Source organism: Dermochelys coriacea, chromosome 6 (assembly GCF_009764565.3).
Source record: "Dermochelys coriacea isolate rDerCor1 chromosome 6, rDerCor1.pri.v4, whole genome shotgun sequence".
Taxonomy (NCBI): Eukaryota; Metazoa; Chordata; order Testudines; family Dermochelyidae; genus Dermochelys; species Dermochelys coriacea.
Window position 1 is genome coordinate 98,634,081 of NC_050073.1, and position 19,500 is coordinate 98,653,580.

Sequence of the window (19,500 nt, forward strand, 5' to 3'; positions counted from 1 at the left end):
ATACCTGGTTTGGAATTATGGCTATAATTGTTCCTCAACTCCTGAAACTAGGCAATACAGTTAAGGTACACAACTGTGCAATGCAACCTTAATGCTGCCTTCTTTGAGCAGGCCCCAACATACTCATGACACACATACTATCACAATGTTCTTGCAGATACTACAGAACATTAAAGAAATAGGGAACATGAGCACAGAAGGACAGAAGCTAACACCTTTAATTTGGCAAGGCAAAACTTGTGTTTAGGTCAGGTGTACTCAACAGAAGCCACTTATCCCTACACTACACTCAGTGAGGTTACTCAAGCTCACATTTGTTAAATTGTGTAACCTCTTCATCCCCTTTTACGATTCTTCACTTTTACCTACAAGATTTCATCTAACACTATATTTTCAGTAACCCATCACTGAACCCACAGACCATTCCCATCTTTGATGTCCCATGGTAGTTTGTTAGCCTGTGTGTCACCCTTACTGAACCATTCCCAGTGGCTATTAGCAGCTCCAGAAGGGCAAAATTAAGGTTTCCTGGTTTTCAGTGCTCCAAGTTTAACTAAACTCGACATTTTGGAAGGACGAAATATCTCTAGGCAACCTCAAATCTGCATTAACTAAGTTTTTGTCGGTGAATACAGACACAGGATACTCCCCTAACAACTCTTAGAAGTCTTCTTGCTTCTTTCCAAACAATGTTGAAAAATGAGGCGTTTTTCTCATGAAGACAAATGTTTAAGTCAAAGCATTTAAAACTAGAGTTTTGGAGACACTGATTTTATCATCCATTCCCTCTCAAAAACTGCCATATGTACAGAGGTACACACTACACAAGTATGTTTAATTTCATTTCCCAGTGGACACACATGCAAAACTAACCACTGCTGGAAAGCTCAGCAGTCAGGCCAAGCACTGATTGACTATAGAGACTAAATCACAGCACCCTCTCGTCCATAAAAGTAGTCCTCTCCAGGACTGAGGGAAGTTGGCAAGGCACTGAGGGAATACCATGCAGTCAATGTTCTGTGGATAGGCTCAGGATGTCATCCTTTACAGCTTTCCATCTGGCACCTTTCACAAGCACTTAATACACTGATAGAATGAGTTCTGAGTCTTGCAAATCTAGTACAAGTACCTCAGTTGCACTTCACTTATTATATCTCGTTTACAGAACAGTCCGACTTCAAATATTGTAGAAACACACAGAGCATGGAGAAGGGCTGTTTTTAAGTATTCCCAATGATCTGGATGAAGCTTTCATTGTCCATTTTATAAAAGCAAATACTCTCCTAATCAAACCCATGACGAGGACCATCTTTCTCTAGGTAAGTTCCTTCCGTTAAGGTTTTGAAATTAGAAATACATCCTGCATCTATAGCTACATGAATGTGAAAGCATTTTGATGGGTTGCAAAATACTCTTCACTTGGAGAAAATAATTTTTTCCTTGGAAAGACTACTCACAGGTTGTATGCATTGTATTACATTACAGATACATCTGTCTTTTCTAATCATGCTCTTGAACAGTGATGCATATCCTAAAAACATGACTTTTTGATCTTGTAATAACAACTAGCAAAGGAGATTTTTTTTTAAGGAAGCTAGCCATCTTGTGGCAGATCTGAAATCATTAGCTGGATAAAAAAAAAAAAGTATGTACCAGATGCTATAGGATGTATTTTTAAATGTGTATATATTAAATTGCCTTTTTTTTAAATTTGTAGAAAGCGCATGAATTCTCCCCAAATAAATACTTTACTTCACTATCGCTAGATTAGTTTAGCAGACTCAAGCATCACATAGGCCAGAAAAGATAAGCATTCTTTTAGAAAACCATGCAGTTTCATCACCCCTACCCCCTCCACATACAAAATAGCTTGGCCCTCATTGTTGTTGATCAACATTCTCAACCTCACTAAGTCGCATCCTTGCCAATTTGTGGCTTGGACTCCTTAAAATGTTTCTCTGTAACTATTAGTACTCCAAAACATTCACTGTCTGTTCTGTTGTGTTCTACAGTACCTTGCTTGTAACTTTTACCAAAACCATAAAAATAGGATCTAAGAAAACACAAAGAAAAATGCAATCAAATCAGCTGACGGTCAGCACTAAACATTTCTTTAAAACAGGGGTTTAAGTTCCAATTGCAGGTTGGATTTCTCCAGAGCAACTGTTCAGTAGAAAAAGGACATTAGAAATATATGTGTGAGGGCTCTCTTGTGCAGGGTCACACTGTTTCTTCTTGGGACCCTTCCTGTTCAATGTGTATTTGAGGTCACTAAAGGAGATTGAGACATTTAGGGTTGTAGTGAAATCTTTATGTAGATGGTACTCTATATACCCTATAGTCTCTATATTCTCTGTAGTTTCTTTGCTTTCCTAATACCTAGCAGGAGACTGAGGCTTGGATGAGAGCAAACTGTCTGGGGCACAATCCAGAAAAGATAAGAGGATGTTGTCTGGTTGTGAGAGTATGTGACAGAGGTTTTGTCAACAGATGGCAATCTTGAAGTCCTACTGGATACTGGATGTTGCTAGGATCTTAGATAAAAGTTGTGGCCTGGAGTTCATCTCTTCATCTGTGGTTGACCAAGAAATGGCAGCCTTCTCATAGAATCATAGAATATCAAGGTTGGAAGGGATCTCAAGAGGTCATCTAGTCCAACCCCCTGCTCAAAGCAGGGACAATCCCCAGTTTTTGCCCCAGATCCCTAAATGGCCCCCTCAAGGATTGAACTCACAAACCTGGGTTTAGCAGGCCAATGCTCAAAACCATTGAGCCATCTGCCCCGTGCACCCCTCTCTCGAGTCTCTATCACTTTCAGATTAGACTATGGCAATGTGCTTTACTTTAGGCTATCCTTCAAGACCACTGAAGAACTTCTTGATAGTGCTATATGATGCAGGGACTTAGTTTAGAAGTTGCCTGTTGCAACTGCGGAAGTCAGCTGGGGGTACTTCGGTCTTCAATTCCCAGGGTTCTTCTCTTGAAGGCTTGTAGCTGGGCAATCTTAAAAGACAGATCCTTTGCTGTAGAATTTGTTCCTTGTTGTGGTCTGTCAGCCCAACTTTTGCAACTTGAGAACAGAAGGTAGGGTTCATCAGTTTATATAGGCATTTTCCCAAGTATCAATGTTTCAGTCAGGATTCTTTTCCCCAAGCAGCAGATGTGATGGCTATAAAGTTGAATATTTTATTATGTTTATTATCAGCAAACATGAATATAGTTTTAAATCTAGCAAGGTGATGAGTGCCAAGTTGGCTCATATGTAAATAGCCTGTAGCTGGATTTAAGGGTTGATGAAAATGAGACATACAGATCAATTTATTTTTTCTGGACTCATGAAGGCAGACCTTCAGGGACCATGTCACTGATTACATATATTTTACACCACAAGGGACTTGATAATTCACTGCAAGGACTGCTACTGACACTTAATATTGCCAAAACTCTTCTAATCCCAATATGTGGCTGCAGAGAAGCACTTGTGACTTCTCGTCAGTTAGGACTAGTGGTGTACAAGATGGCTTTTCTTCACTTCCATTCTTTGGTAAGGCTGCATCTTTTCTTCTTTGGCCACAAGAAAACCCAATTATTATCCTTTCACCACCACTCCACACCTCCCAGCTGCATGAAGGTACCAAGAGGCTCTCTCCAGTCTCTAGGACTATGGTGGTTGCTTTGGCACGATCTATATCTTACGCCCCTGCAACCAGGAAAGTCACACTGACTGTGGCAGCAGGATACGTCCTCATATTCTACTGGTGCAGGAGCACTGTGAAGGGTGCATTTTCAAAGCCAGATGGAAAAACTAGAACTGTGGCAGGAGAAAGACAGGATTGGGGAAAATAGTAGACAGTGTCTTCTCAGAAAAAGAGGGAGATGGCCAAGGAAATTATGCAGTCACAATAGTAACCCTTTGTTTACACGATTGTTACAGACACATACAGCAGCAAGTTGGAGTCAAAGGATGAATGTCTTTCTTCGAAGAGAATCTCCCTTTATTATTATTTTTTAAAATAGGCCTAATCTCTACCCATCATGTAAACACTCCATTTGAGTGTTAGCTTAAAATATCATCAGGGGATTTAGTGTCTTTTCCTAGAGAAAATAAAATTCTATCAAGCAGATAACTCTATGGTGCAGCTCTGTAGAAGCAAGTAGGGAAAAAAAAAAGATAAAACAGTCAAATCAAAATGTCTGCTGGCAGAGAGGGCAATTTACAAAGTATTATCCATTTTGCTTGTTTAGAGAGGTCTGAAAATTGAGGAAATGTTATTAGTGTTACTGTGAAATTCACAATACTATTTATGGGTTGTCCAAAGACCAAAAGAGGGTCACCTCTCAAAGCCACGAAAACACGGGCTGCCAGAAAATTCTGAGCAAATATGCCATTAAACCCCATCAAGACTGTGAGAAGCCATTAAATTAGAATCTTACACTGGCTGCGAACAAATTCATTAAAAGAGTGCGCTCAAAGTTAACACAAACAGCAAATGTAAATCCTTAAAAAAAATAAAAAATGAAAATTAACTGTCTATGTCACACGCGCCAGTAAGGAAGCACAGAATACCAAATCACGCAATATGGGCACTTACTGGCTGATAAGTGTCCTCTGGTATTTATGTCCAATTGATATTAACTTTTATTTCAGCAAGCACATTTATTTCTTTGATCAATTGTTTTTACTTCTCATTTGTTTGACCAAATCTGAAAGTGTTAGTAATTTGGTCAAATTACCATTCTAAAATATCAACTAATACAGCCAGCATAGAAGAGCCATATTTTCTTTGATTTTGCTTCCTCTTTTATCTCTAGCCATTATTAATATATCAGTTCTCTGGGGCACTAAATTATTTGATACAAAAAGTATTCCACTGATATTACACACTGAAGGTTTCTAAATCTTAACTGCAAAAAACAAAAAAACCCAAACTGTCCTTAAGTGTAAGTTTGTGGAAATTGCATGCAATAGCTCACCCAACATATGACATTTGTGCTGCTGTAAACAACATGTGCAAGTTATTTTTTTTAAATAAAAGCCAGCAGCTGTTTTGCTAATTTTTTTTTATTGTGCAACATACATTGCCAACTTACATGCATCATTTTTGTTGGTAGCTTTTAAGCTTTGCAATTCTGCAAAAAAATGGAAAAGTGTATAAACTTATATAGCACAATGCAGCACAAAACAAATGCCACAAGCTGTAGATTTTCACCTTACAGATATTCACTTATCTAACAGCTAATAAGGATTTTAGTAACTATCATATGTGGCAAAATAAGAAATCTCCTGCTGTAAAGACGCATCAAAATATGCCAGAATTTTTTTTAAATGTTTAAAGACATCCTGCTGGCGTGCGCTCTCATTTATATGTACAGAATTAAATTTCTCAATTTGCATTTGATATTTAGGCATTTCCAAAAAGTGCACTTTGATGAAAGGAAGACTTTGAACATAAACATAAATCTAACACTCTTGCTATTATTTATATCAGAATGTAAGTTGAGCTCGGCTTTCAAAATTCTTTTTATAAATACTTCTTGTCCTTCCAAATTTAGGCCCTGCTTGAATTTGTGCAATTGATTCTTTAAGCTGTCACTGCTGTTTCCACAGCAAAGTTTTTCTCTCCAAAGTAAATTAAAAATTTGCATTTTTTCTTAAATAAAAGTTTAATGACATTTTGTTACAGCAACATCTTCTCCCGAACTGGGACTGTCAAGATACCTAGAAAGCCACAACACATAATTAAACAAATGTGTATTAAACATATTAAATGATTTATTGCAACTGACTGAAAATATAAGTCTTGAACTTTAAGACAGTGGTAAAGTAGCAGCTGAGCTACCTGGAAAACTGTGGTAGCAACAGGCTTGGCAAGATTCAATTTTTTTAAAATAATTTCAGTGCATAATATTGATGTTTCTTTTTAAGCATTGTTTTAGATTTTATTGATTTAAATTTTCTCAGTTGCATGAAATTATGGGTTTAAGCATTTTCCCCGATTTTAAACATTTTAAATTTTCACAGTTGTGGGAAATTATGGGGGTGGGGGAAGTCAGAATTATTTAATAACTGTAGATGCTGAGATTCAAAGAGTTAAAAGCCTTATAAACTGTTAAAACATAACTTGTCAACATCATATGTGAAAATATACAAGTTAAATATTCTTATATCAACATATCATACTTATTTTTACTAATCAATTGTTAGTCCATTTGTAATAAGCCTAATTCAGAAGTCTAAATCACTGGGTTTTGAGTCCAATAAGTTCTCCAATAGTGTTTTTCTTACTTTGCCTATCAGTAAATTTCAATTATCATTGACAAGACATTTTATTTTCATCGGGTTTGTGTGTAAACAATGAAATAAACATTTACCGATAAACTAATCCTTCTTCCAAGCCTACTTACAACGTGAAAGAAACATTTATGAGTTAAATTACATTTTCTTTTGTACTAATAATGCAATGCATCAGTCAACCATTGCTTTATAAATTCTTCTTTCAAGTAGCCTGCCTTGTTACAAATTATTAGTGAAAAATAATTGTCAAGTGCATAAATTATCAGGAAGGTAAATGAGAATCAGATTATGAGTTGCCATTTGACTTAGTTGTGTCCACCTAGGTTTCTGCCAACAGTTTGTTTACACTGTGATAAACGAGTCGTGTTCATTTTTATTGAACACTAGTGATATAAGCCAGTTGCAGATACAGTTGCACAGAAGAGCTTTAATGCAAGATGTAAGTTATTGCATAATGCTCCTGGTTTCCAACAGAACTACTATGAAGTGTCAGATACTTCCCTTCATTTGTGTAGCCTGGAGTTGAGCAAAGAACCCAAAATGGAGCAATTTCTGATTTTCCCTTTATATCGAGCCTGCCAAAAGCTTCTTCACATTAATATCATGTAGTTCTCACATTGCAGATAATAAAGGGGCCTATCAGATCAAACCTGGGGAGCACTCACTATGCAGCTCTTCCTGTGGGAAAGGAGATCTGGGGGACACAGTCAAATTAAAAATGTAAAATCTAGTCCATTAAGTGAAAAGAAGTTTTAAGGCCTGCACCTGCTCCTAAGCCACATCGACAATTTGTGATTTTATACTCACCTTTTTGCTATGTAAAATGTTTCTCTCCAGCCACTACTGTGGGAAAGACCCACACAAACAACAGGAAAAACTGATTAACTAATTGACTGTAAATATGGGAAACAGACTATGTATAAAGAATCATCAAATGCACAAAGCAAATAAAGAGAAAAGATCAGAAGAAAAGATATTTTCACTAATCTTTCAGCAACAGCAATCTTGGGCATTACTTACAATAGCAGCAGGCAAAACATTCTCAGAAGGAAGTGTGATTAAGTCAACTCAGTCCTTTCTGTACTCTCTAGCGGCTAAATAATGGACTGAACAGCATTATTTCCCAAGGAGAAATGCAGTGGGGGAACCACATTCCCTCTAAACAGATACTCCCAAGCCTACAGAAGCAATCTCTACAATTCCATAGGCTTCTCAGAATTTGATACATTTTCCTTTCTCCAAAAGAAAACATAAATTAGGGACTCTGACATTTCCTGACTACTTTTGCCCTCTGCCCAAGTTTTTCAGAGCATGGAAAGATTTAGGTGGCAGTTACCAAACTTTTGCATAACAGACCTGATCTAAAGCCCACTGAAGTCAATGGTCCCCAATATGCATTATTTCCTGTTAGCTATGAAGATAACTTGTTTTACTTTTGTGCATTTTAAGTTCTATACAATTTTTAAAAAATCAAGATGACTTTTTTGTGAAAAATAGTAATCAGCCAAAATGTGGCTATCAACCACTATATTCAGGAGACAGCTGCCAGCCTATGTCCACTTGTATTAATAATCTGTAAAATACATTATTTTTAAAAGGTAAACATTTCTGTATATATCAGCTCATCAAAAGGATTTTATTTGAAGTGACTGCTCACCCTGAAATAAATATAATTACACGTATATAAGAGATTGAACAGACACACCACATGGTTTAAACTTCCTTTAGAGTCTTTTGGACAAAAAATAACCATTCCATGATGGTGGTTTTTCAATGAAATACACATTTTAAGTAACCTACCTGAATATTCTCAACAAAGGTATCCAAAAATTTAACAGGAATTTAAAATTTAGTTCTTATACAACATAATACTTGCTTTCATACATAAAATATTCCTGCTGACCTTTCAGAAATCAAATTTCAAAGGACTTGAATACATTCATTAATTTATTCATAATAGAGATTTTATAATAGATACTAGTGATCTGAAACAAAAATTCAGCATGATTGATCTGCTTCTAAATTTGCATTAACCTTCCATTTCAAATCCATAAAACACTGCTACATTGGGGAATGTCATTATTGTATGAAAGTGATTCCGAAGTTGAATTCTTCGTGATGACTGGAGTAACAAATTGAGAAATTTTGCTAGAGAACAGTTTAAAGGAAATGAAGGGATTTTACCATTTTATCTCTATATATAAATAAAGAAAAGTTTTGTTGCAGTCAATATTTTGGCAGAGTCTATACAAGATTCTGTGATTAATTTTATTTAAAACATAACTCTCATAACGATTTAAACTAAGGGTATGTAATAAAAATGGAGAGGATTAAAGGCTGACAGTTCTAATATAGAACTTGCACAATAATCACCTTTAACACCGATTAAACAAGGAATGGCATAAACTGGATTAGAAATTAGACATTTTTAAACTAAGTAACTTCGTTGCAGATTTTAACTGTTTTTCTAAGAAGGTCAGTTTTAACTTTCAGTATGCAATTCAATACTTTATCTGCAACATGTAGTATAAAGTGTACAAGTCATCACAGCAAAATTTACATAATAATTGGCTTTAGCTCTGGTCTTATATAGACCTATTTACAAATCTGGAATAAGTAAACATCTATTTACCTTTAAGTTCTATACATATGTTCAAACTTTAAACCTGTTTCAAATCAAATCCTGCAAGATAAAAGTCTTTTAAATATACATCTTAAACCATTACAGTACTACAGCATGTATATTTTATATAAAAATATTCCCATGGACCTGTTAAATTCTCCATTGATAGCTATGCATCACATGGAAGTTTTTAGAAAAAAAATCAAAGATATTCTCCAACTCCTTTGTTTCCAGAATTAACACCTTGGTGCCGGTGACTTTGGATTGCCATAAGCAGCTATTAGACTGGGAAAAATATAGCTCCTGGTGCAAAAAGGATTGATGTGCCTCAAAGTGGCCCAAAATTTAGGGTGCAACTTATCCTCTTATTAAGAGAGCGATACCTTTTTACATAAATATAGTTGAGTAACTTTAAGTATTTTTGTCGTCTCCAATAATCAAGCTCCTACGTGCTTCCCTACCTCATTCTTTGGAATTTGTGTCATGAATGGACACCCCAAATATTGTATATTAATTTTGGTTATAAATCTTAATTAATTTGCAGTGGTGGTTCCTTACATGCCCATTGTCAACAACAGATTGTGCTCTTTGACAAATTGACCCCAATACCAAATAGTTAATATTGCTGTTGCACTCTTGAAACAACTCTCTGAGTACAGCTAGTATTTATGAGTCCTACAGTTTGTTTTGCAATTCTACAATTGAGATAGAATAATTTTTCTCCAGTTTAAAACCTACCTCAGAATCAATATGAATAAAGAGGACAGTTATTCCTGTGACTCCTACAATTTCCAAAGCACTGTTTAGTTCATAATTAAATTTAAAAGAAAAACCAAGTATCTCTGCAAACAAGTATACAACTTTTTACAAAAGGCCTCTTTGTGATAAATTATCTAAAATATAGAGTTCTCATTTTCCTTAAAGTGCTATCATCATCAATATTGATTCAGAATCAGCTATTGTTTCAAGAGGTCTTTTAGTACAGCACCAGCACTGGCATCAGGCTGCACTGGCAGTGGTGTAAAAGTAGGCAAGGCATCAGAAATAGGTTTCATAAGCAAATGCCCCGATCCACCAGCTCCAAGAGAAGTGGGGGTGATGAGGGGCACTGCTGCAGATCGGGGTGCCAAGAATGGATTCACATCTGGTCTTCTACTGGTTCCTGAGCCTGTAGTTTCTGAGATTTAAAAAAACAAAACAAAACAAAAAAGAACACATTAGAAAACATTCACAATCCACCAATTTTCAACATGTATGAGTAGAAAGCAGATTATCCTTCAACTGGCTCCTCCTCCTCCATTGCATTAAATTGAATCTTCTTGCCCTACACTTCAAGGCCTTTCACAACTCTGCATCCTCTCTACTTATCTGCTTTATTATTACATCCCAACGGTAAAATGATACCAGCTTTGATTGCCCATGTATCAACTTCTCACAATCTGCCCCTCTGATACAAAACTCCTGCCCATACTAGCTTTTGTTCAAGTCATTTCAAATTCAGTATAAAAATTCTCTCAGTCCCAGATAAAACTAGGGCCCTACCAAATTCATAGCTATGAAAAATGCATCATGGACTGTGAAATCTGATCTCCCCTGTGAAATCTGTCTAGTGTAGCGGAGTGGCAGGCCTGGGGGCTCCTACTGTGCATCAGGTTCCAGCTGCTAGTCCCAGCCGGGCTGGGGAAGGATTAGATGACTTCCTCTAATTGACCATTCCTGGGGCTGGGTCAGATCCACCTCCGGGAACCTCTCCCAGCTGCAAGAAGCTCCATGGCTGCTGGCTGGGAGCCCAGCTCTGAAAGCAGCACCATCACCAGCAGTAGCGCAGAAGTGAGGGGAGTATGGTATGGAATCGCCACCCTATCTTCTGCGCCCCCGCCAGTAGCAGTACAGAAGTGAGGGTGGCAATACCATGACGCCCCCTACAATAGCATACCATACCATGCCACCTTTACTTCTGTGCTGCTGCTGGTGGCGGCACTGCCTTTAGAGCTGGGGGCCTGGCCAGCAGCCGCTGCTCTCCAGCTGCCCAGCTCTGAAAGCAGTGCCACCACTAGTAGTGCAGAAGTAAGGGTGGCAATAACGCGAGCACCCTCCTCCCTCCCCCAATAAATAGCCTTGTGACCCCAGCCATGATCCGCTTTTGTTTCAGGATCCCCAAGGTTACAACACTGACATTTCAGATTTAAATATCTGAAACCGTGACATTTATGATTTTTAAAATCCTATGACCCTGAAATTGACCAAAATGGACTGTGAATTTGGTAGGACCCTAGATATAACCTATGTTTTTCCTTTGAGTGCAGATATCAGAAGAGGAAGCAGGCAAAAATAATCAGGTTTATAGTGGAAACTAAGTTGCTACTGCCACTCCATAATAATTCAATAGATTTTTTCTTTTTAAAAAAGATCTTTTACCACACAACTGGCTCAAACTCCTATAAATATAGCAAGGCTATTCAAGTCCTTTTGCATTGGTATGGGATTTACATCCTTATCTTATGCTTCTTCCATATGGTTTATCTCTAGTAACTGAAAACTTAGATACCAAAACCAAAACAATTAAGGGATATAGAACGGGTGTCTGGTTTTATAAGGGAACAATATGGTTCCTGAATGAATAAAGGACCTCAGAACTTAGTTTTTCCATACTAGGAAAATGGGCTTTTGCCAAATAAAATAGGGTACCCTGCCTATTATATTATAAATGACAAGAGTACAAAGAAATATGAAACCTAATTTAAGTTTATTGAAAATATTACTTTCAGAGATAAGCTGGTAGGGCAAATTGGAAATTATTCTTTATGTTTCTCCAATTTTCTTGTAGCATGAAACAGTTATTTAAAATTTAATATTGCAGCTTACAATTGTTGAAGTTATAATTTAAAAAGGCTCTATGATCAGCAACAGCTGGCATCTAAAGATGAAGTCCTAAAAAGCATATTAAAAAAAATCATTCCATATGCAAAACTCTGATTAATTAAATCAAGGACTTGATCCTACAAGGTGCTGAGGATCCTAAACATACATTATTCAGCAGCATGTGCTCAGTGTCTTTCAGGATCAGAATCTAAATGGAAGTCAATTGATATTTTTGCACATACTTGCTAGGAAGTATTTCAAGCACAGGCATAATTGTTCAAGCATTCTGACTTTACCAAAATGGAGAACAAATTAGAGATCCTCTCTTAGATCAAAAGTCAATCTCATATTGTTTAAAAACGTGAGCTAATCTGCTAGTTTTAGCCTAATATTTAGGAAATGAACTGGTGTTACACATCACAAACCACCACAAGCTTGGCGTTGTTAGCTCTATGAGACCCAGGCTGAACAGCAGGGATGCTGCAGATCAGGACTAGAGCACAGACATAACCACATGCAGGGAAGATTAACCACCATCTGTCTGGCTCTAGTGCTGGCTCTCACCATCAAAAGCAATATATTCACTCAGAGATTAAGGGGACTTTTTGGGGGATGAGGGAAGGGGGAAACAGAATTTCAAAGTGGTCTAAAGGAGCTAGGAGCTTAACTCATGTATGCCCTTTAGAAAATCCAATCAGAATGAAAGGACGGATGGACGGACACACACATACACACAGTCTCTCTCTCCCTTTAGAGTTTAAACACAGAACTTCAAAATTTTCCACCAAGATATGGCGTTACCTGTAAGGCTGCTGGATCTGGTACTGTTAAGATTACAAATTCCTGTTGCTCCTAAAGGTTTCATGTCATGAACAGAGAGCGTGGGTAGGGGAAGGTTTGGACGTGATTCTGTTTCAAGGAACTTCACAAACAGTTCTGAAAAAGACTAGAAAGAACATGCCCACTAATTAGAACATTTTCAATAATTTTTATTGGTACACTAAGGAACATAATTTTCTTTAATTAGTAACTGCTTTGGGGCCAGGATTTAGAAAGTATGACTGGTCCTGAAAAGATTTTTACTGGGCTGCTAGAATTTTTCTAGTCCTAAGGTCACGGAAATCAGACCTTAACATGTGGTGATCATGGAATTTATTTAAAAAATATCAGTTAAAGTTAAAATATCACTTCAGTGACACAGCAAAAATATAATTTAAAACTTTAATAATTTCAAAGATAACATTTGTACCTCCACCATCAAAGTCTGATTATTTCTTGAATCCCATGCTGCTACTGACATCATAAGCAGTAGAACATGGACACAGGAACATTGTCACCCAAGTTACAACAGCTTAATAAAAAGAGGAGGAAAGGTCAGATTTTTTTTTTTTTTTTTTTTTAAAGGCCATTACTTTCTCCACTTTGTTTATCTGAGATACTATGCCATGGCAATGGGAACAGGAACTGCTTATGATATCAGCAAAAGCATCGGACTCAGACTTTGCTAGGAGAACAAGCACTGCATATACAAAATTATTAACCTTCCTCTTTATGCCTGTGAAGCTACTGAGACAATTTTCATAATTAGCAAACACTGGGAAAAACATTTTCTAAAATTAAATTAATTGACATCTACACCTTAAAAATCACAACTCTGGCTGGTGACTTACTTTATTACTCCACTTCATTGCTTGGGTCATTTTAGTAGCCAATATCCTCCCATAACCTTACAGTTAGAGATTAATGCTTTACATCAATTCGCCAACATTTTTATTCTGTGGAACAGTGAACAAAAAACAACCCCAAAAACATCCCATATGTTCCATTCTGCCGACCACAAAGGCAGGCTCCATTCTACTGTGTCAGAATCACCATTTTATACAACTTGAAAAGGAGCTGCTTTCTCAGGAACTTCTGAACCGAAGACCAATGATGTACAGCACAGAAAAGCTAGGAATTCCAGCTTTCAAGTTAACATTGAAAGGAGGGTGAGGGGGCACTTGGGGAAAGGGAAGGACAAAATTGTAATCAAAGTATGATTTCATGGTCTGATATCCTGCAGCCTGCTGAAAAAACTCCCAGCTTTCAAATAACGTATTTCACCTCTAACTCTGAAGGTCCACACAATAAAGGTCCCTGGTGGACAATGGTGTCATCAATCCCTAGAAGTAATATATAGTAAAAGTAATACAGTAAAGCTGTAATATTTTGGTAGTAGCCCAGCACTTAGCATGGACCTCAGGGATCGGTTTTGGGACCAATCTTATTTAATCTTTTTGTTACTGACCTTGGCACAAAAAGTGGGAGTGTGCTAATAAAGTTTGCAGATGATACAAAGCTGGGAGGTATTGCCAATTCGGAGAAGCATCGGGATATTATACAGGAGGATCTGGATGACCTTGTAAACTGGAGTAATAGTAATAGGATGAAATTTAATAGTGAGAAGTGTAAGGTTATGCATTTAGGGATTAATAACAAGAATTTTAGTTATAAGTTGGGGATGCATGAATTAGAAGTAACGGAAGAGGAGAAGGACCTTGGAGTATTGGTTGATCATAGGATGACTATGAGCTGCCAATGTGATATGGCTGTGAAAAAAGCTAATGCGGTTTTGGGATGCATCAGGAGAGGCATTTCCAGTAGGGATAAGGAGGTTTAGTACCGTTATACAAGGCACTGGTGAGACCTCACCTAGAATACTGTGTGCAGTTCTGGTCTCCCATGTTTAAAAAGGATGAATTCAAACTGGAGCAGGTTCAGAGAAGGGCTACTAGGATGATCCGAGGAATGGAAAACTTGTCTTATGAAAGGAGACTTGAGCTTGGCTTGTTTAGCCTAACTAAAAGAAGGTTGAGGGGAGATATGATTGCTCTCTATAAATATATCAGAGGGATAAATATAGGAGAGGGAGAGGAATTATTTAAGCTCAGCACCAATGTGGACACAAGAACAAATGGGTATAAACTGGCCACCAGGAAGTTTAGACTTGAAATCAGACGAAGGTTTTTAACCATCAGAGGAGTGAAGTTTTGGAATAACCTTCCAAGGGAAGCAGTGGGGGCAAAAGATCTATCTGGTTTTAAGATTCTACTCGATAAGTTTATGGAGGAGATGGTATGATGGGATAATGGGATTTTGGTAAGTAATTGATCTTTAAATATTCAGGGTAAATAGGCCAAATCCCCTGAGATGGGATATTAGATGGATGGGATCTGATTTACTATAGAAAACTCTTTCCTGGGTATCTGGCTGGTGAATCTTGCCCATGTGCTCAGGGTTTGGCTGATTGCCATGTTTGGGGTCGGGAGGGAGTTTTCCTCCAGGGCAGATTGGAGAGGCCATGGAGGGTTTTTTTTTGCCTTCCTCTGTAGCATGGGGCATGGTTGACTGGAGGGAGGCTTCTCTGCTCCTTGAAGTTTTGAACCATGATTTGAGGACTTCAATAGCTCAGACATGGGTGAGGTTTTTCATAGGAGTGGTGGGTGACATTCTGTGGCCTGCGCTGTGCAGGAGGTCGGACTAGATGATCAGAGTGGTCCCTTCTGACCTTAGTATCTATGAATCTATGACCTCAGGCCAGCATGACTTTTAACCTTCTATTTATTATTCATTTAAAAAAAAAGGTTGGAAAACAAAGTAGTTGCACTAACCACACAAGTAATTCAAGATCTGTTATCAATAAAACCAACATTAAATCAAGACCAAAATACCAGAATTAAAAATGTTAGCATTTATATGTAACTGTCATGGTTTTGCATTCAAATGTAGAGAATTGTATAATTAATCCTTACGCTATTGAAAACAGATTGATTAGCTGGTCTTAAGGGTGTGCTCGGGACACTCTTTGATCCAGCTCCTCCTCCACCGAGCCAACCAGTAACCCATCTTGTAACACCTTTTTGGTCTTCAGACAATAACTAGAAAGAATTTTAAAAAAAGAGAAATGCTGAAACAAAGAAAAAACAGCAAAACCAACCAACAAAAAGCAACAAAACAATCAGCTTATGGGCTGGCTCCCTTACATTTGCTCACAAATGGCAAAGGGAACTGTTCCAGATCATCCTACTGATGAACAGCGAACCCTTATTTACTGACAAAAGCTTTAAAACTGTTCTCCACCTCTCTGAAATATCCTGCTGGTCTAAAATCCTGTTATGCATAAAACCATTGTTTAAATAAGCCTGTATACATGAGTTAAACTAGGTTGACTAACTGAAGTAAACATTCTGAGACTGTCATATTACAGCTACTGCACTAGGAACCAAGTGAAGCTCTTTCCTTCCACTACATCAACATCCATCAGACAAAATGACATCCTGCATCTATTATTCTATTAAAATCATCATAAGATCCAGTAGGATCAGCATGCCCCTCTTTAAGAATGAACACAGATGAAAAGGCCACATTTTTTATTTTCCATAAACATTGCTTCACCTTGGCATTTAAAGTAGCAGCAGAAAACATTCTGTTTTACTAACATCACAAATATATGTCAAATGAAAGCGGAAGTCTAGTTTTTAATGCAGTATTACCTGATCTAGCTCTTCCTTTTTGATCCCCAAAATACTTCCCATTAACCTTAAGACTTCATGACGCTTATTCTTTGGAGTATGAAAATGCCCAATGAAGAGATTTCTCATCAAGACTCTACAAAAATGAAGAGATAGAGCTAATTAATCCATTCATCTTTTACAGAACTCATGGCGTCAAAATATTAACATATTAATCCTTATTCCTGAAATGATTTTACATACTCTTTTCTAATTTATCATCATTATAATACACCAAAGTCAAAATGTTTGATTCAAGAAATAAATGGGAACCTCACAAATTTCCTTTAAGCTCCCAAAACACTTCCTATACTGTAGGTTACAATTTGGAGAAGCTTGCAAATGGCCTTATTATCTACCGAGACTGAGGGAACAATAATTCACATGCTGAGGAAGTGATATATTTCACTGAGATGGAGCAAGGAAGAGACTCTGAAAATTCCACTGAAACTAAACTGAGTTAGCTTTGATGTAAACTGGACAATCTGGTAAAATATCATTCTAAAGCCTTTGAGTAGGAAATCATGCCTATCTAGGATAGCATGTAAGCAAGAAGCAAAGTACTGTCTTGAACCAGTCCTAAGGGAGGAAACAGTAGCGTGGCTACAGTTTTAATATCAATTCTAAGTGAGGGGAACCAAATGAGAGTCTGATATCCAGATGATACCAGCTATGTGAGAAGGCCCTATACAGATTACAATGTATATGCATTGAACTACAGATGGAAAGTAAAGAAATTAGAGTCAAACTAGAATTATAAATAAGCAACGATCAATAATGCTAATTTTGTTTAGACAAACATTTTAATTCTGTTTAGACAAACATTTTAATTTCAATTTTCAAAACTAATCTTTAAGATGACTCTACAATGGAAAATATCAAGTATTCACTCTTTTTTGGAAGATTTTATGCAGAAACCTAATTCTACACTATGACTACTATTCTTATGCTGTTATTGTAGTTTTAAGAAGGGACATATAGTATGAAGAGCAAAGAAATTATAAATACACCAATTAAAAAGAGTCACTTACTTGTCCACTTTCCCTTCTGTGCTGTTTATAAGGTTCATTAGTTTGTTTTGTGCATCTTCTAACATTTCTTGTTTGAGCTCACCTAGAGAATTAATATGTAATTTCACTGTAAATTAACTAAATTAGAAGATTTTAAGATAATGTACACTTCAACGTCATATACACATTTATGTTTTCAAATAAAATGCATCAATATTATTAAAATAAGTTTTTTTTAAAATAAAGATTATGTATTTGGAAAGTGTTCACTTAATAAGGTATTTAATATTTTAATATGAGCTACAATACCCAGCACATTCAATGCAAAGTGAGCCAAAGCACAGACAGCAGCTCATTCAGTTAAAAAGCTCAGAATTGTGAACATCAAAATTTGGAGATCTGCAGAGTGCACTTGAAGCTACCAAGAGAGATCATGGGGCCTCTGTTCTGACCTACTGGATGTCCCTGCCAGTGAAATTTAACTGTTTGAAGAAAATTGCATTTGCAATGCTTTCAGCATTTGGATTCACATACCTATGTGAACAGGTATTTTCACACATGAAATCTGTCCTCTGTCCCTCTTGGAGCTGGTTAACAACTGATCACTCAGAAGCCTGTGTGCAGCTTAAAGTATCCAAATGTGCCAGATATTGGAAAACTCAGCAAGGAAAAGCAAGGGCAAGGATCACACTAAACTGATAAGATCTGCATTTTAATTTAATTTTAAATGAAGCTTCTTAAACATTTTAAAAACCTTATTTACTCTACATACAACAATAGTTTAGTTATATATTATAGACTGATAGAAAAATACCTTCTAAAAATGTTAAAATGCATTATTAGCACACAAAACCTTAAATTAGAATGAATAAATGAAGACTCTGCACACCACTTCTGAAAGGTTGCCAACCCCTGAACTAAAAGATATTTCCAAGGTAGTATTAAATGCTAAACGGTAGTGTTAGATGCTAAACTATGGTGGTTTCTTCTCCTATCATCATCCTGGCAAATCCCAAAGGAAAATGGCCTCTTTGCAGTTCGAGCACCACCTGGATCAATCTTTGTCTAGTTCACATTTGTCACCAACATGCAGGATACCGGAACGGCCCTTTCAGAAGGTTTCATTAGTCAGTTTCACCTCAGTGGCAGAGAATCCCTTAGCCACTTCAGCTACATGGACGATTGACTAGATTATACTGAAGCTGACCACCTTGACAAACACCCTCATGACACCAATGACCCTGGAGAGATCTTCTCCCCTGACTAGGGTTAAAATGATTGCCAAGTTTGGATTTTGCAAGACATATTCCCTCAGGCTTACATTCATCCTAAAGCAACGGGCAGGTACAAATATCTATGTACCACATATAAAGGTTTAACTGGGGCACAGGAGCTTCATGCAGAGCCTCTGTGGTAAAATAGATTTCACTCAAGTAACACTAATAGAGACCAGGAGCTTTTCCTTCCCTTCCTCTGCAGAGTTGAGTGGCTATCATCTTCAATCCTGTAGGAAATGTCCTACAGGACATTCATCAATTAAACAGGGTTAATCTACCTTGCAGAAGGTTCCCCCGCTCATGTGTGTGTATATTTCAGAGAATTTCAAATTATACTTGTAAATTTTAAGTAAACTTTTTAAATTTAAATCCAATATTCTCTGTATTAAGAAGCTGACCATAAGATATGGACATCTACTAGCCCCAATCACTAAAATATGTAAGTAGAATTCCTATGAAGAAGAACTATCAATAAGTAAATATGTATTTGGGGGGATAACTTCATCTACCTTTTTTGTAACAAATCATCTGACATACATGGAAAAACACTTCACTCTAATTTCCACATGGCTTGTAATCCTTTGTAATATTCAGCTCATAATCATATTGGCACAGTGGAGTTTTCTCAATTAACAGTAATAACTCCCATGCCACCCTCAGCAGGACTTTCTATATACATTAAAGAGCTTAACTGTGAAACAGATATGTTCTAATGTATCCTGTTTGAGGACTTCAAGTATAACTAATAATTTTGCTTCACAAACTGAATTTTATAGAATACAGAGCGGAAAGAAAGTAACTAGTGTAATGCTAGGAAAATCATACTCCAGGGGCATAAGGATTAAGCTTTTTATTCAAAATGAAGTAAAATCTTTTCTATACA

At 37.0% G+C, this 19,500-nt stretch overlaps 1 protein-coding gene across 2 annotated transcripts in view; it reads right to left on the reverse strand.

The window, feature by feature from the left end:
- Window positions 1-6,095: 6,095 nt before the first annotated feature.
- Window positions 6,096-19,500, reverse strand: part of TRIP11 (thyroid hormone receptor interactor 11) — an 87,878-nt gene continuing 74,473 nt past the window's right edge. Inside the window, exons 17-21 of one of the 2 annotated variants that reach the window (XM_038405953.2) lie at window positions 17,362-17,443; window positions 16,313-16,427; window positions 15,572-15,697; window positions 12,582-12,726; window positions 6,096-10,095 (exon numbers count right to left, since the gene is read on the reverse strand). In XM_038405953.2, the coding sequence (XP_038261881.1) occupies window positions 9,875-10,095; window positions 12,582-12,726; window positions 15,572-15,697; window positions 16,313-16,427; window positions 17,362-17,443 (689 nt within the window). In that variant the 3' untranslated portion in view covers window positions 6,096-9,874. Of the gene's footprint in view, window positions 10,096-12,581; window positions 12,727-13,971; window positions 14,018-15,350; window positions 15,698-16,312; window positions 16,428-17,361; window positions 17,444-19,500 lie in introns of those variants that run through there. The other variant, XR_006281859.1, reaches the window with a different exon arrangement.